Below are 22855 nucleotides of genomic sequence, written 5' to 3' on the forward strand. Positions count from 1 at the left end.
GCTACACCGCGTGAGCATATAACGTGACAAGTTTCATCAAAAAAGAAAAAGGATTTGGCGGTCACTTGTGCTCCAAACTTAAAAGCATCACTCAACTGCGTCAATGGCGCCCGTTGGGAGCCGCCGATTGAGCATCCTCGTCCGTATCCAATCCCATTGCCACTGGTTTAATTAGTAGTCTCCTGTTGATGCCTTTGTTACCTCACACATACTCATTGGCATTAAATCACGTAGATACGAGACTATGTGAAAGCCCACCCAACATAGATATACCGCACTGCTTTAACCAAGGCTTAAGAACGTGCCTGCGTGGGTAACATGTCTAACTCGGGATCCAAAGCCCCTCACAGGCTGGATTCCAATCTCAGCCTACAATCTGAACGGCGAAGACCGAGTTGGCCGCGGCTGCCAAGTCAGCCATATCACGCGGTCTCGTGACGTCATATAGGCCGACCATCAGTAAGTGCACTGCGTTGTCACCTGTCAACTGTAACCTGCTGAGCCATGATCGTGACTTTTCGTTCACAACGCAGATGCCGGATCTTCTAGAGAACGGGGCCTTTAACGATATCGCGTTAATACTTTTCCTTACCTCGCGGTCGTCAGCCTAATACAGGGGCTGTAGTGGGCCCATGTAGTATCATTCATGCAGGATGTTTGTAAAAGGCGTGATTATTCAGCGCTGAAGCTAATTCTTTTTATCACAGCTTTATCACAGCAGCGCTCCATACCAGTTGATGGCGCAAGAACTGCGGCTTGTGCCACATCTAGATGATTTATAAAATGCACATCCGGCACACATGTGCCTGCTATCGGCTTTGAGACCATCATACGTTCGTGTCCTTTAAACACGCAGCCATAGACACTGTTCAAAAGCTCGTGAGGACCAGGTGAAAAGGTGCGCAGAACGTTGAGCTAACACGCAGAGCCTTGCGCGCACAGCTGCTGCGGCTGTCACCGTCAGTGTTGCCACGTGCGCGAGGAATAGCAAGCACGTGAGCGAGAGGCAATAAAAGTCGTCCGCTGCTGTGCACGCAGTCCTGCAGCACGCCACGGCACTGCTGCACAGCTGCGTCAACATGGCTGCCAGGCTCTTCAGCCTTTAGGGTAACCGAGTTGCTGCTCCCACTAGCAACGCGCTCGCTTATTTCGTCTGTCCTATTATGCTTCCCAAATGGACTCCATGTTAGACTTTGTAGCAGTACAGAACTTACATAAGCTTCACGAGATGCCTCGTATAGACAAAGGGCGTTATATCTCCATCTGGCTTTGACGCAACGTTCTCTATTTTTTTTTTTTTTTTGCTAAATTAATTTTGCGCGGCAAGCTCGGTCTTTTGCTTTTTAATGCGCAGAAGGTCCCAGCTGTCGCTGTCACTACTTCGCTTTGCTGCAAAGCAGGCAAGAAGGTCTGGAACCTTTCTGCCCGGTGCCTAATTATTGCGACTGAACGTAACAGTAATGAAAGTCTGATATCCATGGTTAAAGTTCCTTCTCATTGCAGGGCAGTCGCGGTGAAACTAAGAGCACCGCTAGTGCAGCTAGACGTGACACTTGGCAAGAGACACGCTACAGCGTTCTTTAATGAGACCGGTATTTCAATTGATGAACTTTATGTGCTTGTTTGCTTGAAGCATGCGACCTTATAAATTCACTATAAGTTTGAACGCTGTAAGCTTTCAATCGGCTGCCTTTCGTGCAGGGCCCACCCGTGTATCTCAATTGTTGCTTTATAGTATGCTTCCGCAGCTTTTGCCGGCTGAGAGCATTTAGTTAGGCCGAAATTAAAAGGAACATCACAAATTGGGCCTTTGCTGTGCTGCGGCTGTATGACTTGCTAATACAGCAGCATGTTTATGCGCTGTAATATGTGCGTTCTTGCAGATACAGAACCATTATCACGACTCTATGCCCCCTTTTTTCTGCAAATGTTTACATGCGCCTATGCAGATTTTAAAATCGCATTTGTCTCTTTGCCGAACATCTTGGAAGAGTTGGTGTGCAAGAGCTGTTACTACTTGTTTTTATATCCCGCTTACTTACTTTACTTTGGTCTTTGAATTCATTTCATAGCCCGCTCCGCACTACTGACCAGTTTAGACAAATTGATTTTCGTCGGGCTGAGCGTATGTTGGTAGTAATCCGCTGGTTCTTGAATAAATCAAGGAGTTGAAAAGGTTTAGTCCTGAGTGTTGGCTCTGGTGAGAACAGTAATACTCCCCATGCACTTCTTGTTTGTCGCCGACAGCGTGCGGCAGTTTCAATATTCTCTCTCGAGGCACCGGGGAAAACAGAAAGGGGGAAGATGTGTTTACAAATTGCCGCGCGATTTTACCTTCGGTTTTTACCAGAATATGCGAAAGAATGTGAGTAAAGAATGCGCGCAGGGGTCTTGGCAAACTTTAGATTAGCAGTTAATTGGGTCACAGAGAATGTAATAGTAATACGACAGCTGTTTTCAAATGACCAATAGGACTCATTTGGCAGCGTCCCCATTGGCCTCGGGTGATACCTATTTAAAGTCTCATGTGACATTTCAATGCCATGACGTCATTTCAAGTGAATGAAATAACTCTCCCTCAAAGCCTTCGTGACAAAAACATCACACGAGATTTTGAAGAGGAGGGAAGGGAGTATCATGATATACCCGACGATTTTGCAGGAAGAAAACAGTATAAAGTGTTGAAGCGTCGGCAGTTTTTTTGTGCACGCCTGGTGACAGCGGTCAGTGTCGAGAATTAGGAACAAGAGAAAAATGAATGACGGAAAAAAACAATAACAAGCGCGACTTCCGTCAGTCGCGCTCGATCGCTCGTGATCTGCGCGAGGCTGAACAGCCGGTGATGAGGTTCGGCGGAGTTTCCGCCTCCGTCGATGCACGCCAGGGCCAGATTCAATGTCGCGACGCAGAGCACGGTCGTACATGGCATACGCCGCACCCTCCTGCCATATGTGACCCCGAGGGAAGCTAAAAATGTGCTGCTGTCTTATAGGAGCCCTGCAATATGCGCCAGAAGGTATCGATCAGCCTGAGCAAGTATTAGAAGAAAAGAAAACAGATGTAATCGGAAACTGGATGCGAGGTCACCATCATATTACACCCGAATCAGATGCCAACGCCCCTGTGGTACTAATTAATAATATATATTTCACTGGTTTCTGGTTTCTCTTGCATGTTCCTTTAGAAGCGGTGCACTACCCACCATGGAAAAAATGAATTCTCGCACATAGATAATGATTTGAGCGCACGAACTATTATTGCTGAAAGTGGTACCTGAGGACCAAAACTTATTCTTGCTTGGTGGACGAAAAACAAATGACACCGATATTTCTCTAATGATCGTATAGTGATGCTAATTATTATAAAGTATTAAACATCGAAGAAGTGTATAAATGTCGGTTACTTGCGCCCGAGGTGGTGCTATCCTTGCGATACGCCAACGCAGAAGCACGTGTTATAGAAGCGTGTTTGCACAGAGAAAGGATGCAGAATGGGAAGACCGGAAACACGGTTGTCACAAAAACGTAAACACGCGGTCATACTTTAAGGTGACCTTATTTTTCTCCAAGTTCGCGCAACAAGAACTCTACTTTCCCATCTAAACTGCAGTGCATTAAACCGAATGTGCATACTCTGCAAAAAAAAAAAAAAACGAAGAAAGAAAGCATTCACAGCGGTAAACGGATTTCCACTCAACAATACTGAGGAAAAATAGAATTTTTTTTTTGGTAACTTTGTAGTTTTCTATCATTACAATAGACCTCATGCATAGAAAATATGGAAGCGATGAATATAACCGAGAATACAAACGAAGGGCGGGGTATCCTTTCCAGAAGCGGTGCTTGGCTGTCTACACTGCTGCAGCACATGAACAGCATCCTAAGATACAACACACTGCGTTCACACCGCATAATGAACGTACAAGGCCAAGCAGTTGCCGCATTGCATCGACTACTTATGATGTAGACGACGTTCGGGCTTCTTTTGCAGTTTTCACTAGAATTTACGAAGACATTTCAGTACTCACGAGAGCGAAAATATGGGGCTGCGAAGAAACATAAATTTTGTTATCGTAAGAGCCCTGCACTCTTATATAAATAACGAATCTTAGGTACGGCGTAATTGTGCATATTGGGCAGAAACAGTCCGAAATGTTTTGCGAAAGTTTGCTCTCTACATATCCACACTGCAAGTCTTGGTGGGAAACCTCGGGCACAGAGAAAGCAGAGGCGCGTGGTTTTGGCTTCGGGACACTGTGTCTGCATTCCGAGAGGTGCCCGAGCGAAAGACGTCCTTGCGGAGGCAGCTTTTTTTTTTTATATTTTTCGAAGAGTTTGCCATAAGGCATAAGTTGAGAAAGGGGGAATGGGATGCAGGAGATAGAAAGTTAAAAGAAGGAGTGAAGTCCAGTTGCGCTTATGTATTCGAGAAGGTTGGCAGTATAGCGATTGTCCATTGTCCATTTCTCATAATCACTATCGCGATTCGCGAACTACAAGTGGTGGGAGCGGCTCTGCTCTGACAGACAAGTTGCCTCAGCGAAACGGCAGTAATTGGAAACCTATGTTGTTTACCGATCACAGCTTTGTCACACGAATTTGGAGTGATGCAGTAACAGTTTAACCATGTAGAGCACGGAAAGCGAAAATGAGGGCGCTTTTATGTATATCAAAGCATTCCTAAATGTTTGGTTGGCATACCTAGATATATCTGCATTCTCTTGGGGTTTATTTCTGTTCGATTTTGCTTTTCGGCATTACTTGTTGCTCATCATCGGCGCGAATAGCCACGTGCATGAGGAGTTTCGTAATGTGCGCTCAAAAGGACATTAAGGTACTCGCCCACTTATTTCACCTTTATGGGAAGCATAGTGTTAAGGCCTGTCGACACCCATACGAAGAGGACTTGGAGGCCGCAGAAAAACGAAAACGACGGCGTTGTCACGTTCGTGCATGACACACGCAGCTGCTGCCATTTTTCTAAGCGTCACATTACGTAAATACATATCAGCTGCTATACTGCCTCCCCATAACGTGTCCTGAAATGACAAAAATCTCCGTTACAAAAATCTTCGCTACTCTATAAAGAATAGCGCAACGCTTGCTTCGGCGTTCACTTCCATGGCACTCTTCAGCATAGAGAGTAGGAAGGTCGGTTGCTCTTGCGTGCTTGCCTATGCTACATTTACTTGCATAAAAAGAATACGCCTGCCAATTTTCTATAACAAATAGCGCGTGTAAGGGCCAGATTTCTGTACTTAGGCACTTAGCCTCGTTCCGGACCCGCTTGTGAGCTACGGGAGTTGGCAAAGTATCCGCAGTTATCATGGCGGCGAAATGTAAGTGTCAAACAAAGGGGGAAGTATTTAAATGCCTGGGTAACAGGCACCGTCATAACTACAAGCCCCTATTTCTGAACGAGAAGTTGCAAATGAACTGTTCAGTTCGGCATTCTATGACCACAAGCACATATGTGCGATCAAAATATCGTGACCGTAGAAAAGCGGCTCTCTATACACCCTAAGCGACACTGTCGTCTTCTCAGTTCCGCTAACAGAGACGCATTGCGAGGTACCATGCATGCAATGTCATCGCCTCACTAAGCAAACAATAACTGAGCCCGTAAAAGACGTGCGCATACACGTGCAGTCTGAATGCAGAACAAAATCACTCATTCAGAAGAGTAAAGCTCTTACTACCTTGACATGAAAAGCTTTGCTTAGAACACGGCGGAGGTGATACAGTGGTCTTCTACTAATTCGATTCATTTAGGCTATTCCATTACAGAAAAAAACAGCGGCATATATCAACTACAGCCAGTACCGCACTGTCGGCGCAGGGATGATTAACATTAAATAGTGAGGAATTAAAAGAATCGTTCCATGAGACAAAACAGTGCCATACCACTTTCATGTGCACAAAAAAGGTAGGGGCTGCGAGCTTCATCGTTTGTACTAACGGAAGGAAAAATTACTGAAGGTCTGTCAGAGTACACGTGCGTGGCTGCCCCGAATTGAAACAGCTAGCCCAGCCTATGCTTAAATTGGACTGTATTCAAACAACGGCCTGTTGTGCAAACATACGTACACCTTTTGTCAAATGTTTGGAGCCCAGGAGGATTTCTTCCTAGCAACACGGTGTGGTTCTTAACAAACCTCGTTCGTTCAAAATCTCCCGGACGTAAAAATATATTCCGTCCAGCCCTCTACAGTACGGAGGATTTTTAAAAATGGTGAGGGAGCCCCACGACACGGCTTAACAGCAAACCCACTGAACCCCAGATCCTTGGCAGTGAGTGTGCATGCAGTGGATGGATGGAGGAATGGCAATATTGCAGCATCTGCAAGCGCCGATTGGGACGACGATTTTCACGATACGTTGCTCGCACTAATCAGCATCTCCCTTGCGAACGCTAAGCGAATCTTTCGGGCCTCTACCACAACTGCTGCTTAATTACCGATGTGCACCAGTGCGCCGGTTCGGCCACAGATCGATAAAATCCCGCTATTTTGTTTCGCTTCCCTTTGATGCTTCGCTTCTCCTCAACGCTCAATTAAGCTCGCTGCGTCATTCGCTTATAGTACTGTCTCTGCATTGTCAATATGAATTGCGTTGTGTCTGTCTCTAGTGTGTTTTCTGTGCGGAGAAAAGGTCGATCTGAACGGTGACGCGAAACCCGAGCAAGCAGCACAAACGTGTTTTCCTACCTTTCCCAATGACGGATGGCTGTGGTCGGCTATTTATAGCAACCATTACAATCCGCTCATTAGGCATTTCGCTCGGGGCAAGAGGGGAATGATTTCTGGCAATCTCGGCACCGAAAACTAAATTAGCAGCAGTTGTAGCAAAAACAAGGAAAAGGAAGTAACCTAAAACAAAGCCACGGGCGATGTCACTGTGCGCTAGACTCAGCAGCGAGTTGCCTGATGACTGAATGCTCCATGCGCTATGAACCACGCGACACCCCATCATGTACAGATTTACACACACACACACACACACACACACACACACACACACACACACACACACACACACACACACACACACACACACACACACACACACACACACACACACACACACACACACACACACACACACACACACACACACACACACACACACACACACACACACACACACACACACACACACACACACACACACACACACACACACACACACACACACACACACACACACACACACACACACACACACACACACACACACACACACACACACACACACACACACACACACACACACACACACACACACACACACACACACACACACACACACACACACACACACACACACACACACACACACACACACACACACACACACACACACACACACACACACACACACACACACACACACACACACACACACACACACACACACACACACACACACACACACACACACACACACACACACACACACACACACACACACACACACACACACACACACACACACACACACACACACACACACACACACACACACACACACACACACACACACACACACACACACACACACACACACACACACACACACACACACACACACACACACACACACACACACACACACACACACACACACACACACACACACACACACACACACACACACACACACACACACACACACACACACACACACACACACACACACACACACACACACACACACACACACACACACACACACACACACACACACACACACACACACACACACACACACACACACACACACACACACACATATATAATATATATATATGCAGCTACTACTAAGTTACACCTCATGGAGCCCTCTGTATACATAATGTGGACGCGTTGTTTGGCGCTGCTTGCTCTGATGTGGAAAGCCGCAGGCCAAAGTGGAGGATCTAATCCCGACCTCGGCGTCCGCTATTCGATGGAGGCGAAAAGCTAGGCGTCTGTACGCTGTGCTATGTGCGTGCACGTTAAAGAACCCCAAGGGGTCGAAATTTCCGGCGCCCTCCACTACGGCGTCTCTCATAGCCTGAGTCGCTTTCGGACGTCAAACCGCACAAACCCCAAACTGCAGGATTGGTTGGTTGGTTGTACAACTTTTAATTCATTCGGAAACGGGGAGTCGTGCACCCGCGGATTAGAGCAGGGGATTCTACGCCGACGTCAACAGAATGCACGCAATTTTTGCTTCGTTTTTGTCTGCGTGAACAACGTCGATGTTCATTATACCAGCCGATAATGTAGTCCTTGCAGTGCGCATATATACATAAGGACGATGGACCGCATCCAGCCATGAAAGCGGTCTTCCTTTTTGTCGCCGCCAATTATGGGCCAGCGCTTATTCTCAACTTGTTGTCGTGTACTTCTATTTAGAGTCCTGAACTTGCGTACGCCAGCTCGGGAATGCCCACGAAAGCAAACATGACGCACAGAATTAGACATACGTTATCGAGGACGATAACTTATGTATAAAGGACCCGACAAAATAGTATCTGAAACACTGATAAAGGTCATCTGCCCCATCAGTGTAATGCACATGAATTATCTCTCATTTTCGGTTGAAATTATTTCCGCAAAGTTATTGGACATTGTTTCGTTAGTCTCTATAACAATGTTTCTCTGACTTTTTCTACTTTTGTTTCACCTGCCTTCTAGTTGACGCCTATTGTTAGCATGAGTCAGAGAAATACTAGGTGGATTTCCTCTGAGTGATACCCCCCGTTTCCTGACGCACTGACGTGGGCCTGTTGGGGCCAGGTGACGCGACGCAAGGTATGCATAAACATCTCATATCAAGACCGTAAAGTGGAGTTTTAGCATTCCCGCGTGCCAAGTTGACAGCACACAATGCTGACCACCGCGTTTCTGAAATTAAAAGGTTTGATGGCTGTACGTCGTCCACCTCCTTTCGCCTACTAAGAGGCCATGGTCGAATTATGCGCTACTGCAGATGCTACTCGAACATGTATAACAATAATGAAACTTATGTAATGCCCATAAAATTAAAATTCCATTTTCTCAGATCCCAAATTTAAATTGCGGAGAAATGTACGTTAAACGTAAACGCGAGACAAAAAATACTCGACGAAGACACAACTGGGAGCGACGGTGTTTTTGTCTCGCTCATTTCGTCTCGCTTTTCTTTTGAATATCAACGATATAGCATTGATCATTCACTTGCTGAGCACGTTTTCCTTTACCATAATTTCTCACTATAATTCACCCGTTAATCAATACAATGTAAACAACGGACTTGAAAGCGGCAGCCAGCGGCCGAATTCATGGAAACAGTTTTGGATCTTCTCGTAGGTTTTTACATATGGCGAAAATATTCGTCAGAAATAACGGACTAGTCATCAATATAGCTTAAATTTGCAAACAAGGTTAGGCCAGAATCGAACATTAGTGGCTCTGAAACTATTCGACAACATCGCCTTCAGTGAATATACTATATCCTTCTAATATATATACATTACAAACATATTAAATACACTATACACTATACATATAAAGAGCACTATATATTTGCTATATAGGAGTGAGCACAATACAAAGGGCTATTTTTGTTACTTTGGCTGGCGGAAACTGCCAACACGTTACTTTTATTTTTCGCTTGCAATTAGTCATTGCCCAATAGACGATGTACTAATGCCTTATAATCGTATCTTTTAATGTTTTCAGACGGGCAGAGTGCCGGTATAATAACAGTGTTCCCGCCGTTGGCAGCCCTGCGGCCGGGGAAAGCCGTTGCTAGTAACTGTGACAGATATGACCACTCTTGTTTCATTGATAGTAGCTCTGAAATCACCATAGTGCTCTCAAGTGTAGTTTTCTTAACTGCGTATCTCAGCCTATGTCACGGCCTTTATTTCCAATGCATTTGACCTAGGTAGGGCGGCAATCCTTTGTCCCACAGGGGATTTACAGGATTATTGTACAAAATCTACTTATACTGTGATACTCATGTCAGAGTTACTAAACACCGTCAACCATGAGAAAACGAGACTTAATTTTAAAAACTGGTTACAAAGTGCTCTGCCTGGCAGTGCTGACGCATTATCTTATCAGGAGAAAACTCGATAAAACTCAGTGCTCTGGTACTTCAATGCACAGAAACACATTTCGTGCCGGTATGTAGATTACAGATCTCAGTGCACGGCACTGCCTCCCTATTCTGTCATGGCTGCAGAGCGACAATGCCCGAGCCAGGCCGCCTCGAGATACAAGGGCGCATCGGCAGTTAGGAGCGCCGTCCTAGCGAGAAACCAAAAGGCCCTGGGTCAAGTGAAGCGTAAAAACCTCGCGCCAGCCGTGGCGCGACCAGGTTCTGCTATTTTGCTTGCCGGCTCATACGTACGATAATGCTCATGCGAAGGATCCGTTCGCGCTTGTGAACAAGATGCTGAGACAGGGTGCGGCTCGCATACAGCGTCTTCTTAACAGTGCCGCGGTAAGCGGCCAGACATCGAGCAATTACCAGGAAATCCTATTCCGGCGCATCGTCAGACGCCAGTTCAGTACGCTGTGACCAACAAAATTGAGCACTATAGGTAGTAGTTTGGTTTGCGAAATTACGTCCCTGCTACTAAGCGTCTCAAGGTACAAATGTAAAAATGCGAACAACGTTAGGGCAGTAATGACGATTATGTCTGCAAACGACGCCAATTCACAAGCGAATGACGAAAGTGTTTGAAGTAACATGTTTTATCGTCCTGAATATTTATGTACACGTTGTCGGGATGCGCAGGCTGTTGTAATTTGGCTTCGTACCAATCACCGAGCAACCGCGCAAAGTTCTTTCTGAATAAAATCTCTGGGATATTCAGGAGCGGGGGTCGGTGCGGAAAAAAAAAATAAGATTTCACTTCACTTCACTTCACTTTAAGGGCTTCAACAAATGACTTTCCATCGCATTAACAACTAATGTGGGATCGTTTTGTCCGTGGTTACAAAAATGACATCATTCCTTGCCACTGAAGTGTCCTAGATAAAATTAGTAATTACTATAATTAGAAAATTTGCACTAGCTTATGAGTAATTGACGCTCGCAACGGCCGACAACACGACTTGAAAATATTTCGGATTTCTATTGAGGCCACCTTATATTCGCCCATTTTTCACAGCGTTCGCTAAAGCAACCCACATATCATGGTAGCGTAATCCCAAATTCCCTTTGATACGACGGAGCGAAAAAGCATTTTGAGCAAAGTTTAGCAAAGCAAAAACATTGAGGCGCTTTTATGCTAATTGTTGACTAGAACATTCACTAAAAAATTAGTTATGCTTTAGCTTCGGCTAAACCTAATGTGAAGCGAGAGCACCGGCCGATCATGTGTCTTGCCACACCGCTGCTCACGCGTTAAGCTTCTTCCCACTTGAGTTCACCTTTGACCTTTTCCTTTGGTGGGAGCATAGCTACCCGAAGTAGCTGTGGCATAAGTTCCAACATGACCTTGAAGCTGTTTGATGGTCATCGGAAGCACACGGTGACCTTGGCATTAACTCGCGTAGTGAAGATATCGCTTCAAAATCAGGCTCTCAGTACTACGAAAATCCGGCCTGCGCACCAGAAGCAAATCTTTCTTGGGTTCGATTTGGTTTATGGGGTCGAACATTCAAAAGTCTTTAGGCTATGAGAGACGTCGTAGTGGAGGGCTGCCGCAATTTGGACCTTGCCTTTCGCCTCCATTAACAAGCGGCCGCCGTGGTCGGGTCGATCCCGCGTCCTCGGGAACAGCAGTCGAGCGCCTTGACCACTGAACCACCGCGGCGGGACAAAAGCAAATCACTGCAACGCAATTCAAAAACCGAAATGCGTGCACTCGGCGCCTGGGTTCGCAAACAAGAGACTTCAGGCTCGACGCAACGCATGAACTTGAATGTAGGAAATTTATTTACGGCAGAAGCGTTTTGGATTTTTTGCGCTTTATACAGGCCATGGAGCGCAACTCGGTCATATGCGGCACCGCTGCATGGAACGCCAACTAATGATGAAATAATAATCTCTCAAGGAGCCTCGCGTCGAACCGCTATATCCTGCCGAAATGGAGGTTCAAGGCTCGCGCGAGAGCTCTTGGAGGCATCCACATATTGCGCTTGGCAGCTGTCGTCAAGGCCGGACACCACACATTTCTATAGGGTAAAAGCCGCCATTTCGCGGCCAAGGAGCACCGGGGTCAATATTGCGTGAATCGCGCGAAGAAGGCAACGGCCGTTTTCAGTGTTATGCGTCTCGAAATGTCTCAAGGAACTGAAGCTCCCAACACTTATACTTTTTCAATCATGGTTAACGTTTCGTGTGCAAATGTATTATCAAAAACGATAAGCGTATGAACTGAATATTGTGTGACTTTTATAACACTCTGGGTTCTTTCTGATTCATTTTAGCATGCATCTTCTAAATGATGCCGGGCAATCCCAAGTGATCCCTCGACCGCAAGCGAGAAATAGAAATCGTACGAATCGATAAAAAAAAAAATGTCCCGTTTGCCAGTATCGCAGTCAGCTAATTAAGCTTCGAAATTTGTCGGAAACTTTTACTGAATGACGTATTCATGCCTCTAATACTGTTATGAAGATTCTAAATTATATTATGAATGCTTTTGATTCACATCACATAGCCTCGACAGGGTGCTCATCTGACTATACTTTCATTTCATACACAAACCGCAACGTTCGCTTTCATCAAGTCAGTTGTGGTAAATGACGGTCAATCTAGCTAGCACTGTTCGGGGAGCTTTTTTTTTTTTTACTTACGCTTTTTATTGTCTCAGGGCATAGTGGAATATGTAAAAGAATTAAAGGGGTAATAAATGAAAGAAAAAACTTTGGCTGTTCTAATAAAGTTCAAGAGAGAGCGATGATAAGGCACTTGCGTGCATACAGTGTATGAAGATGAGTTGTTCGGCGAAAGGCCCACTGCCGTCAGGTTCCGAATTCTCGTTGGCTTCTCTTTCTCTCTGAGGATTTGTTTTTTACTGCTTTGTCATGGGCAGCAGTTTCGAGCCCTAGTTACTTTGAGAACCTCGGTCCTTCCTGCCACACCCTCCGAGAGCTGCATGGAGATTATGCTTGCGCACAGAGGTACGCATGCGCACAGCATTATGGAATTGCTTCCGAGACCTATCATCTGCAGAAATGCTCGATGCGATAATCCAGGCTCCCGCATTGCGTATAAATACTCATTTAGGAGCTAAACCAAGAATATGGCGTTGATGCCACGCAGGCAGCTGTGATGTATAAATGGAAAGTAAGATTGCATCAGTTGTGTACTTCCTAAAGGTTACGAAAAATCGGCCTTGTTGAGCACTACATTGTAGCACTCGCGCTCTACACGTTCTTGTCTAACTACCTCTCGCTCAACTTAGCTATGTCTGACCAGTAATTCCAACCAGCCCGACAATAGGTTCTCCTAAATGCTTTATTCCTTTTTAAACCGGCGTGTAAAGCGCTTTCTTATGACAAAAAACGAAAAAAAAAAACCGAACCCAGAACTTTGTTCTTATGACTCGCTTGAGATGTTTCATTAATTGATCAGCAGGTTGCAAATGGCCCTGCTTTGCTCTTTAGGATTTCATAATGCTGATACCCTTTTCATGCTTTTTATTACAATAACAACAACAAAAAAAAGTTTGCGGTCAGATTTTTATGCTAATTTAGGAAGAGGACATTTTCATAAATCTCGGCGCATAGTGTAAACCGAGTTTTAATTCAGCCCGCATAAGGTCATTGAACCACAAACTCCGTATGTGTTTTGTTTACGTTTCTTTAGAGCAGAACAAGTAAAATGTTTCCTCCGGCACTTTCAAAAAGGAGAAAAATGTACGACAAATGGACTGCTATGAGACGAGCGACCTGGGGCACGTAATCATCTCGGACGCTTTGTATGGATGGTTGTCTTTGATGTCGGGTTGTGCGCGGCCACCCTCCAAGAAGAAGAAGACAGAAGAGCAGAGCAGAGTTATATTCAAATCTGGGTATGGACGGGAACCTTAAGAATCGTGCTCCTTATCTGAAGCATGACCGCTGACGCATGGGTCGCGACGTTAAACAATGGCGTACATTTTGTTATTGCGTGCTCGCAAATGACCGGTTGTTTCACGGGACAAAGCATATCAACGTCAGCTTCCTCTTCGCTGTTTTTGTGTTTTTCTTCCTGCAAAGGACCAGAAAAAAGAAGCCCGAGTGCTCCTTTTAGTAGTACAATACTTATAACAGCATATCCTGCTGATTAGCCTTCCTATGTGTCGCTTGACGTCTAGCCGATGCCGTATACAAGGTATACGTATACGTATACAAATCACGATCAAAGATCGGCCGCAGTATACCCGCCGGGGTGGCGCAGTGGTTACGGCGCTCGTCTACTATTCCCAAGTATGCGGGATCGAATCCCGGCCCCGGCGGCCGCTCTTCGATGGAGGCGAAAAGCAAGGCACCCGTGTGCTGTGCGATGTCAGTGCACGTTAAAGAACCCCAGGTGGTCGAAATTTCCGGAGTCCTCCACTACGGCGTCTCTCATAGCCTGAGTCGCTTTGGGACGTTAAAACCCCACAAACCAAACCAATCGGTCGCAGTACAGAGCGATCCTCATGATTCCTTATTCTGAGTTTCACTTTTTTCACTTACGTCACGTGAGATTTGGCTTGCTGCTTTCAAATCCTATTCAACTATCCTGGCAATTCGCAGGGGCCAATTTTCAAATCAAGAATTATCACATATTTTGAGCTCATACCGAGTTCCCTGAATGAGCAATATGTCTGGGTGGTCGGAAGTAACCGCGACCTGGGCTTACCTGTCCGCTTAAGAGCTGCTCCCAGTCCCACTCGAAGCTCTAAATATAGAATGTTTTCTTTTTTCTTTTTCCTTTCCCGCAGACTGGTTATCAACAAAGGGCCCCTACCAGGTTTAGCTTCGAATGAATTCTAATGCTAACGCATTATAAACAGCAATTGGGAAGTTGTTAACAAGGGTCCCAATGGGGCCCAAGGGTCAATGGGGCCCAGGGTCCCGCGTGCGTACCTCTGTGTTATCGATCATTCTACCCTCTACGGCGGCAGAATGCTGCGTTTCCTTCCTTTGCTAAGGCATTACTCGCTTATATTCCCCTACCCCGCCTTCCCCGCCCTCCCCGCCTTCACTCCTTAACATGCAGACTTCAGCGCATACAAGATGCATGCTTTGCTTTGACGCCATATGTTGCAGAGTAACTGATGCGTGTGGGCCAATGCCGTGTTCCTATATTACGGTGGAAGTCGACAAACTAACTACTGAGACAAGTTGTGCTCGTCTATCCGTGTTGTTTCTTTTTACTGTGTGAAGTATTTCCACCCCAAAGATGAGAACCGGTATGGCGTGTCAAAACGGCGGACTGGCTGCGGGCTGCAGTGTCAAATGTTGTCGAACCACCGCAACAACAACAACAAAAATAAAAGGCAGTTCCACGTAGTAACGGATGCAGTTTTGGTTAAAACCGCGTTTTAGACTTTTCCAGCTGCTTGATTCGCATGACCTCGTTTGTGTAATGATTTAGCCCCCTGGCGTGTTTCAATTTTTCTGTTCAATGGTTTTCCATCTATTCCCGTGACGTGACGTTCTCTGTAAAAACATCGCACTTTCGCGAAGGCGATCCCTGATTTACTTCGCGTGTTCTGTTTTATCCTTATTCAGGATCTTTTGCAGTCGGATATGCTGCCAAAGAGTAGAAAACACGACACCTGGACACTGCGCCTATCCATCATCCGAAACGGAGTCGCCTTGGAGGATTGGCTCTGACGATGTGAACCGTAAAGGACACATACCCTCACGGGTCATAAAATAGACGAAAAATGATGGCGGTAGCTCAGAAGCACAGCCATATATCTAAAGCTAGAAGGCCTCACCAGGACAGTCGAATAACGTGTCAATTAATCTGAAGCGCCCGGAATCATCAGTAGACAAACACTGGTCACCATATATGCACCAGTGATGTTTAAATATATACTTTCAATGAAAAGAAGGGCTCACAAAACGTTTTCTATGAGAAATAAGGGAACTTAGAAATCGGGTGTCATTTTGCACGAAGTAATAATATTACCATGTAACTGATTTAAACTCAGTTACCTGGTAACTGAGTTTAAATATCAGGTAACTGATATTACCAAGTAGCGTTGAGGAGAGGAGAAGGAAGTGTTAGAAAGAAAAAGCTCCCCCTCTTTCAGTAGATGCACCAGGCTAAGGTGAAGTCGTCTCTGCAAATAAACTTAACGATACATTTAGGCGAATGATGTATGTCATATGCAAACGCTTATGTCAGTCTGACGACTCCTAAATCTTTTGTTGCGTTCAATTCAATTTGTTTCTTTTTTGGATATAGAATGCAAGAAGCGCGAGGGCCGATGCCTCCCTACAAACAGAAATTCGAGATCAAACGTCGTGTAAAAGTTTCCAATTCATCTGAATCAATTATTGCCATTGCAGTAGAACGACAGAACCCCCCCCCCCCCACACACACACACATACACACCTTCACGTAGACGCGGAAGAAAGGAAGCCTGCACGCTTTAAAATTGTGAATCAATCAGGGTGCATGCAGTCTTCATACAATGAAGAACATGGACAAAAAAATATTTTTCCTATCGCTTTCAAAGAGGACATACTTTGTAAGCGGCCACATTGCCTGGACGCTGAAAGATATGTGTCTTGCAAATCATCAAATTGTATAAACAAGAAAAACAACATTAATGACGCCCAAGCAGACGTTGTGGCGATTCGAAGAGAACAAAGGACACGCGTATAGCAGACAGATGAGACATCTACTGTTACTGCTCCGGTGAACCATTTTCTCCATTACTGGTCGGGGTGAACGTGAAGCCCCCGCCATCATAATGCAAGCTTAGTAGAGTCACGGCCTTTTCTTGTTGCTTTGTTTTAAGCTTCTACACGCTTCTCTGCGGCCCAGTCCAGATAAAGCATCCGTTTCGTTCTTCGATCAGGCGGACAGGCGTTCGAAGATCGATTTATTGATCACGCTTGCGCCCGTTTCTCCTCAGCAAAACCTCTCTCCCACGGCGGGCTTTGTTATCTAACGTTTGCTTTTCTCGTGCTTAGAAAGGAGAAACTGTAGCGGTGAAAAAGAAACGTGGCAATAAAAAAAGGCTGCCAATGTCTGAAACTGCTTCCAGGAACATTGGAACTGAGTGCTGTCATAAATCACACAAGTTGTCGGAGGCGACCAGGTGCTTCCTTCAGCCTGATTGCATTTCTGAGTAAGTAGATTAATGTTTATTTCTTTCAGTAATACATTGATTACCACTGACCTAGGCTACGCACTACGCCTGCAACGTGCAGGGCCAAGTAAACCTACTTTGTCGGCTTTATAGGCGACATCCTCGCCTCACAGCGGGGGCTGCATGCTTAGAATTTAGGATGCCAAGCGACGAACCGACAGAGGTCGAATAAAGCGAGTTTACGCCGCACGATGCATCTTTAAGAGCAATTACGGCTTCCAGCCACAATGGATTAGGCGCCTCGGCACCGGCGGGCTAAGACTCCACTCAAAGAATACCGGTCCGCGCTTTCTGGAGAAAGCGCGGAGCGGAGGGGGAGAAAGCGAGCGACGACTACAGACATAAGCGTCCGCTTGAACGTGGGATATTATTTTTTTCTTGCTCGCGCTCAGTGAGTCAGTGTCTAAAACAGTTTCACGCCTTGGCACAAGAGTTGCCACAACGCTCAGCAACGTTTGTCTAAATACCTGCGCAAGTACGAATTAATTAGTGGACAGTAAGTGGAAAAACGTCGATCACAAAGTTGATTGAAGGGACTGCAGCGTACAGATGATGGCATATTGCCGCACAGCATGATTCAGAATTCGTACTATGTGAAGCTTTGACGCAAAAACTAAAAACTGCAAGTACATAGGATTTCTGTTAACAAATACCATTGGTCCTGCCACATATGAACCTCTCTATTTTCTGTCTGCGACATGTCAGAAAATAACTACGGCGAAGAGTCCATATTATAAGAGTCCTCCTGTTTATTCTGGACTCCGCCCGTATGTTAGATACGAGTGTCCGAGCCCATCCTCCAAGCAGCCTCCTAGTTGCCCCTTAAATGTACTATGTCGCTCAATGGAAAACACCGAGGGGGGGGGGGGGGGGGGGGGCGCATAATGTGCTTGAAGCCCAAAATATCCGAATGAGGTTCGCGCTGTCGATTGCTTCGTCAAAATGCTATAAGGTTGATTTTTCACCCAGCTTTTGTTGTGCACAGCTTTATGCTTCACGCGCTGTTTCCTTTTTTGCATGCACAGCCAGTATGAATCACGGTACATTTTTACAAACCACTCGTCTTACTGCACGAAACGCCACACGTCCCTCCATTCTTAGATCAGCCTCTGATAACGCTGCCGATTTAGGTGCGTGTCCCCTGCTTAAGTCAAGCGCCAACTGTGCAGCTGCGTACGCAGAAACATATTTATGAACAAAGTGTCATGCATCGAGGCAGAATTCATAAAATGTATAACTCAGTCATAGAAATACAGCAAGAACAATGGAGAGGTCAAGCCGACCAGAGACGTAGAAATATTAGAAGATAATAAACAGAAGACGACAGCGCTGCGTCGACAATATTCGCAAACGCAATCAGAAACGGTACAAGGGCAGAAAGAAGGAAGGAGAGCGGAGACAGCTGCCTAAGCAGGGCTCCAAGTATGACAGATTGACCTTCGCCTTGCGAGGCGTTGACTTCCCCCAACAACGTCAGCGCCTCTGCATAATGCAACGCGCGTAGTGTGGTTCTGCTGTTTCTGGTGCCCTAGACGGCTGCCTCTGCAGCTCCAAAACAGAAAGCGTCGGAATTCGAAAGTAAGATGTCAAAGTATAAACAAGTGACTGTTTCGTCTCTTCTCGTTTGAAGTGCACTATAGTAGGTGCAGCCCGTGGGGTGATAACGGCCGTACTAGGGCTAACGGGGGCATTTCGGACTTCTCATTATCTTATTCAGTGAGCTTTCCTGTTTGAAGCCACACTTGCAGCGCTCATTCCCCTTAAACGCAGCAGCTTTATCCCCCTGCCGATCAGAAGTGAATGGGCAAGGGATGTCCACTTAGATACCAGTATCGACACAACCCCAATCATGGTCTGTAGAGGAAAACATAATCGGACCAGAGATAAAATACGGGACTGAACGGACTGCAACATATTTTGTTCCCATCACGCTTTCAAAATGGAGGCCGTGTCAGACGTCAGTTACCGCGCCATGCTAGAGGAGCATCCGTGTGGAAGAAAAGATGTTACGCGCCAGTCGTTAGCTAATGCTGTAAATGCCAGCACCAATGATGTAAATGTCAGCCGTTATCCTTTGCTCTGGGACGTTAAACCCCACAAACCAACCATCATTGTCATCATAATTGTAACATTCACCTGCACTCACAACGCGCGCATTTCCATAATGAGCCTAAGACACAGGTAACCGATATGATGTTCAGGTTGCCGATAAGCTTGGGCTACATGAAGCGTGCATGTCTTAGCCATCTTCCCATGCTTTCTTATAGGAAATAGGAAGATTCTTTGGTAATAGCTCGTCCGCAAGAAAAGATATGCTGAATATTATGACAGGCATGACTTATTAGTGATAGCTACGGTAAAGGAAATATGTATAGACACCTAGCGTTTTTTTTTCCGCAACAAATCCCTACAGGCAAACCGCCGGCAGCGTCTAGTGGCAGCTAAGGATGTGCCAGTGTTCCTTGGTCCCTCTGAGCTGGACGCGTAAACCATCTAGGCCTTCCGCCCCCTATTCGCCCGAGTTTAAAAACATCCATGTTTTCGCTTATAGTTGCACATATTACGTTCATTCTGAAACCGAGACCACCATCAAGGGCTTCACAGAGGGTGCACAATAGTGTGATCGGGCTGCAACTGAAGCGGGAGTAGTTTAAAAAGCGTATTCCCGCTACTTGCCAATTTTCAGTCATTATGGGAGAAAGTCTGCACGTGCGACGCAAACCGTAACATTTGCATCATCGCCTGATGATTTACATTTGCTTAAGCGTCCCTCGTAGCGACCTAGTGGCGTTCTTTGTTCGCGGAAAGTCGCGAAACGGTGATGTGTCTATGCGAAGGCCGGCCAACAGCAGCATATATTTCTGTATTGCCGAAATAAAACATAATAAAATCCATCTTGTGGCCGCAAGGCAAGGAAAACGTGGACACGAAGTTTATACTCGAGGAAAAAGAAGCCGCACTTCAATTCCTCCTGACAGTCTACATCACCAACGAGGAAGATCATCCTACTACATATGGGTAAAGACTTGGTTAGCCGTGATTGTCGCTGCTTCTAAATGGTTGAGTGCAGAGTTTACGACTCCAGTTTCACCCTATATTGTGGTGCGTGAGCTTGTCTTGCCTATAGAAGAAAATGGCGCACGGATCTCAAGCTGCAAGTACGTCCACTTCTCAAGCCAGTCAAGTAAGCTCATTTGTTGCGAAAGCTGGATGCGAATTTCAGTCATTTCGTCGTTTACAAAGTGCTGATAGGGTTTCGGCATATGTCATCCAAAGCATCGCGCTTACGGCATTTGTGGATTAAACCTCTGAGCTACGGTCGAGTACTAGCAAGCCCTCGCCGGTAAGGCACATTAGACTGCATCACGTTATGCTTCCATCAGCCGCAATTCAATATGTTCTCACATCTTTTCCACTTGACTGTGCCGTTATCATTATATCAACTCCATCATTAAAATGACCGATAGCCGGAAACTGTAATGACGGAAAATTCATCGTTTAAATCAACTATTTTGTAGCTTGCGGAGAGTAAGCATTGAAATTCGTGGGAGAAACTGTAATAAACGAAGTCTTCCCCGCAAAGTCTGAACACTAGCAGAAAAAAATCACCTCGCAGTTTACCAAAACTGAACACAAGCCGTGCTAAATTTCCAGCATTCCCATCAGAAAAGCTGTGCGGGAAAGCTATGAGTAACTTAGAAATTCTTCAGCTGAAATTCCGAGATCTTATTTAGAAAAATAGGAATCCTTAGGATGAACTTCCTCTCTGAAGAAATGTACCTGCAGCTTTCATGAGGTTCTCTCTGCTTTATTCGCAGCTTGCCTGATGTTACAGTCGGCACCGACCTGCGGTGCCGACGAACCATTTTAAAGCATTATAGCAGGATAGCAACCGCATTAAATTAACAGCGCTGCTTTATGGGAATCCCAGTAAGAGCTTCCCCACAGGGGAAATGAAGGAAGTTGAAAGCGTTCGCGCATAAAACACGGGGTTAGAGGAGAGAGGCTGCGAGGAAAATATGGATTAATACACGCTAAACCTTGTGAATCAGATGTGCGGCACTTAGTTATGTCTTCCTATTTCATTTTGTTCCTTTGGAAATTATATATATGCAAACGGGTGAAGTTGTCGTCAGTGGCATGCTTCGTTTGTACACGCTTACACACGTTTGCACAACACAAACGGACAAACGCACGCGACACTAGCAGCGGGCGTCCCCCACTCACCTGGTACAGGTCGGGGTGCGAGTTCTCCAGCTCGGAACACACGAGTCGCAGCCTCTGTGCAACGTCCGACGTGAGGTATCCTACGCTCATGTTGCTCACGCTGCGAAGCCGCTGCAGGCCCAGCTTCTTGTGCACTGCGCCGCACGACTTGAGCTTGGCGCGCAGGTAGCGACCGCAGAGGCTCTTGGCCTGGTCGGCCACTTCCTGGGTGGTCACCGTGTACACTTTCCAGCCTATGGTGGTGGACAGTCGGTGCGAGACAACTTGGCCCACTTGGCTGAACTTGCGGCGGCGGGCATCCTCGCGCGCCGACTCGACGGCCGCAGCGTAGCCCGACAACGAGGGCCTGCGCTGGAGCTGGAGAGGGAGGCTGTACTTGCGGTCGCGGGGACCCTGGGATCCTGGCACGGTCAACCGATTGCCCTGAGACGGACTGCTGGGCGCAGACAGGCCGCCGCCGCTAACAACACTGCCGTTGGCCGAAGGAGGCTGCAGGAGGTTGGCCATGTGCGCGAGGGCCTAGGTGACCGCGTGGTTCGCGGTGTACTCCGCTCGGAGGCGTACGCGCACGCACAAAGGCACACCGGAGAGGCGAGACGGTGGAGACCTCGGAGAAGCACACCACCGGCCACTGCCCGGAGACCTCTGACGCGACTTCACCCGTCGATAGTCGCGCGCGGAGTGAGTGGCCGCTGCCGCTACTGTCGGCGGCGCGCTTTGCGGGCGGTTCGCGTCGCCGTCATCGTCTGTTGCTCCGTGCGCGCGGCGCTGCTGTTGCCCTGTCGCTGCCGCCAGATCCGGTATCCGACGAGGCCGCCGCGTCGCTGCCCGTAGTTGTGTTGCGGGCGCTTGATTTCTCTCTCTCTCAATGGATCGCGCACCGGCAGCTGCTTTCTCTGTGTGTGCATAACGAGGGAGAGAATAAGGTCTAGGAGAGTGGGTGAGGGAGGATTCGCGGCAACGTTGCGCGCCGGTTTCCGAATCGGAAACCTGGGCGTGAGGTGCACGCGGTGCTGTCGGTGCGCAGTTAAGCGGGGATCGCACACAACTTGATGTCGCTCTTTCGACATTGCGAATGGCGTTTTTTAGCGGGAGAGCAGGGATGATTGTGGGCTAGGAGCTGGGTGTGGCGAACGTATGCGGTGGTCACGATTGGCGGCTATCTAGCAAGACGAAGACTTTCATTAGATCTGATGGTGCCAGCTGGATTGCTGCTTTACTTAGGACTTCCGGAACACAAAATGCGTGGAACGGACATGTAAAGACTGGCAAGATGCAGAGCATAGCAACGCGGATACGATTGGCGAACACATTCTTTAGTTCTTTGGTTTTTGAGGTG

General features: G+C 46.7%; 1 protein-coding gene across 1 annotated transcript in view; it reads right to left on the reverse strand.

Moving 5' to 3' along the window:
* LOC146199924 (bcl-2-related ovarian killer protein-like) overlaps window positions 1-22350 on the reverse strand; it is a 151966-nt gene extending 129616 nt beyond the window's left edge. Inside the window, exon 1 of the mRNA XM_084595299.1 lies at window positions 21517-22350. Within this exon, the coding sequence (XP_084451425.1) occupies window positions 21517-22023 (507 nt within the window). The 5' untranslated portion in view covers window positions 22024-22350. The remainder of the gene's footprint in view (window positions 1-21516) is intronic.
* Window positions 22351-22855: the final 505 nt, after the last annotated feature.

The sequence above is a fragment of the Amblyomma maculatum genome, chromosome 2, assembly GCF_055883805.1.
Source record: "Amblyomma maculatum isolate TAMU_Amacu chromosome 2, ASM5588380v1, whole genome shotgun sequence".
NCBI classification, from domain to species: Eukaryota; Metazoa; Arthropoda; class Arachnida; order Ixodida; family Ixodidae; genus Amblyomma; species Amblyomma maculatum.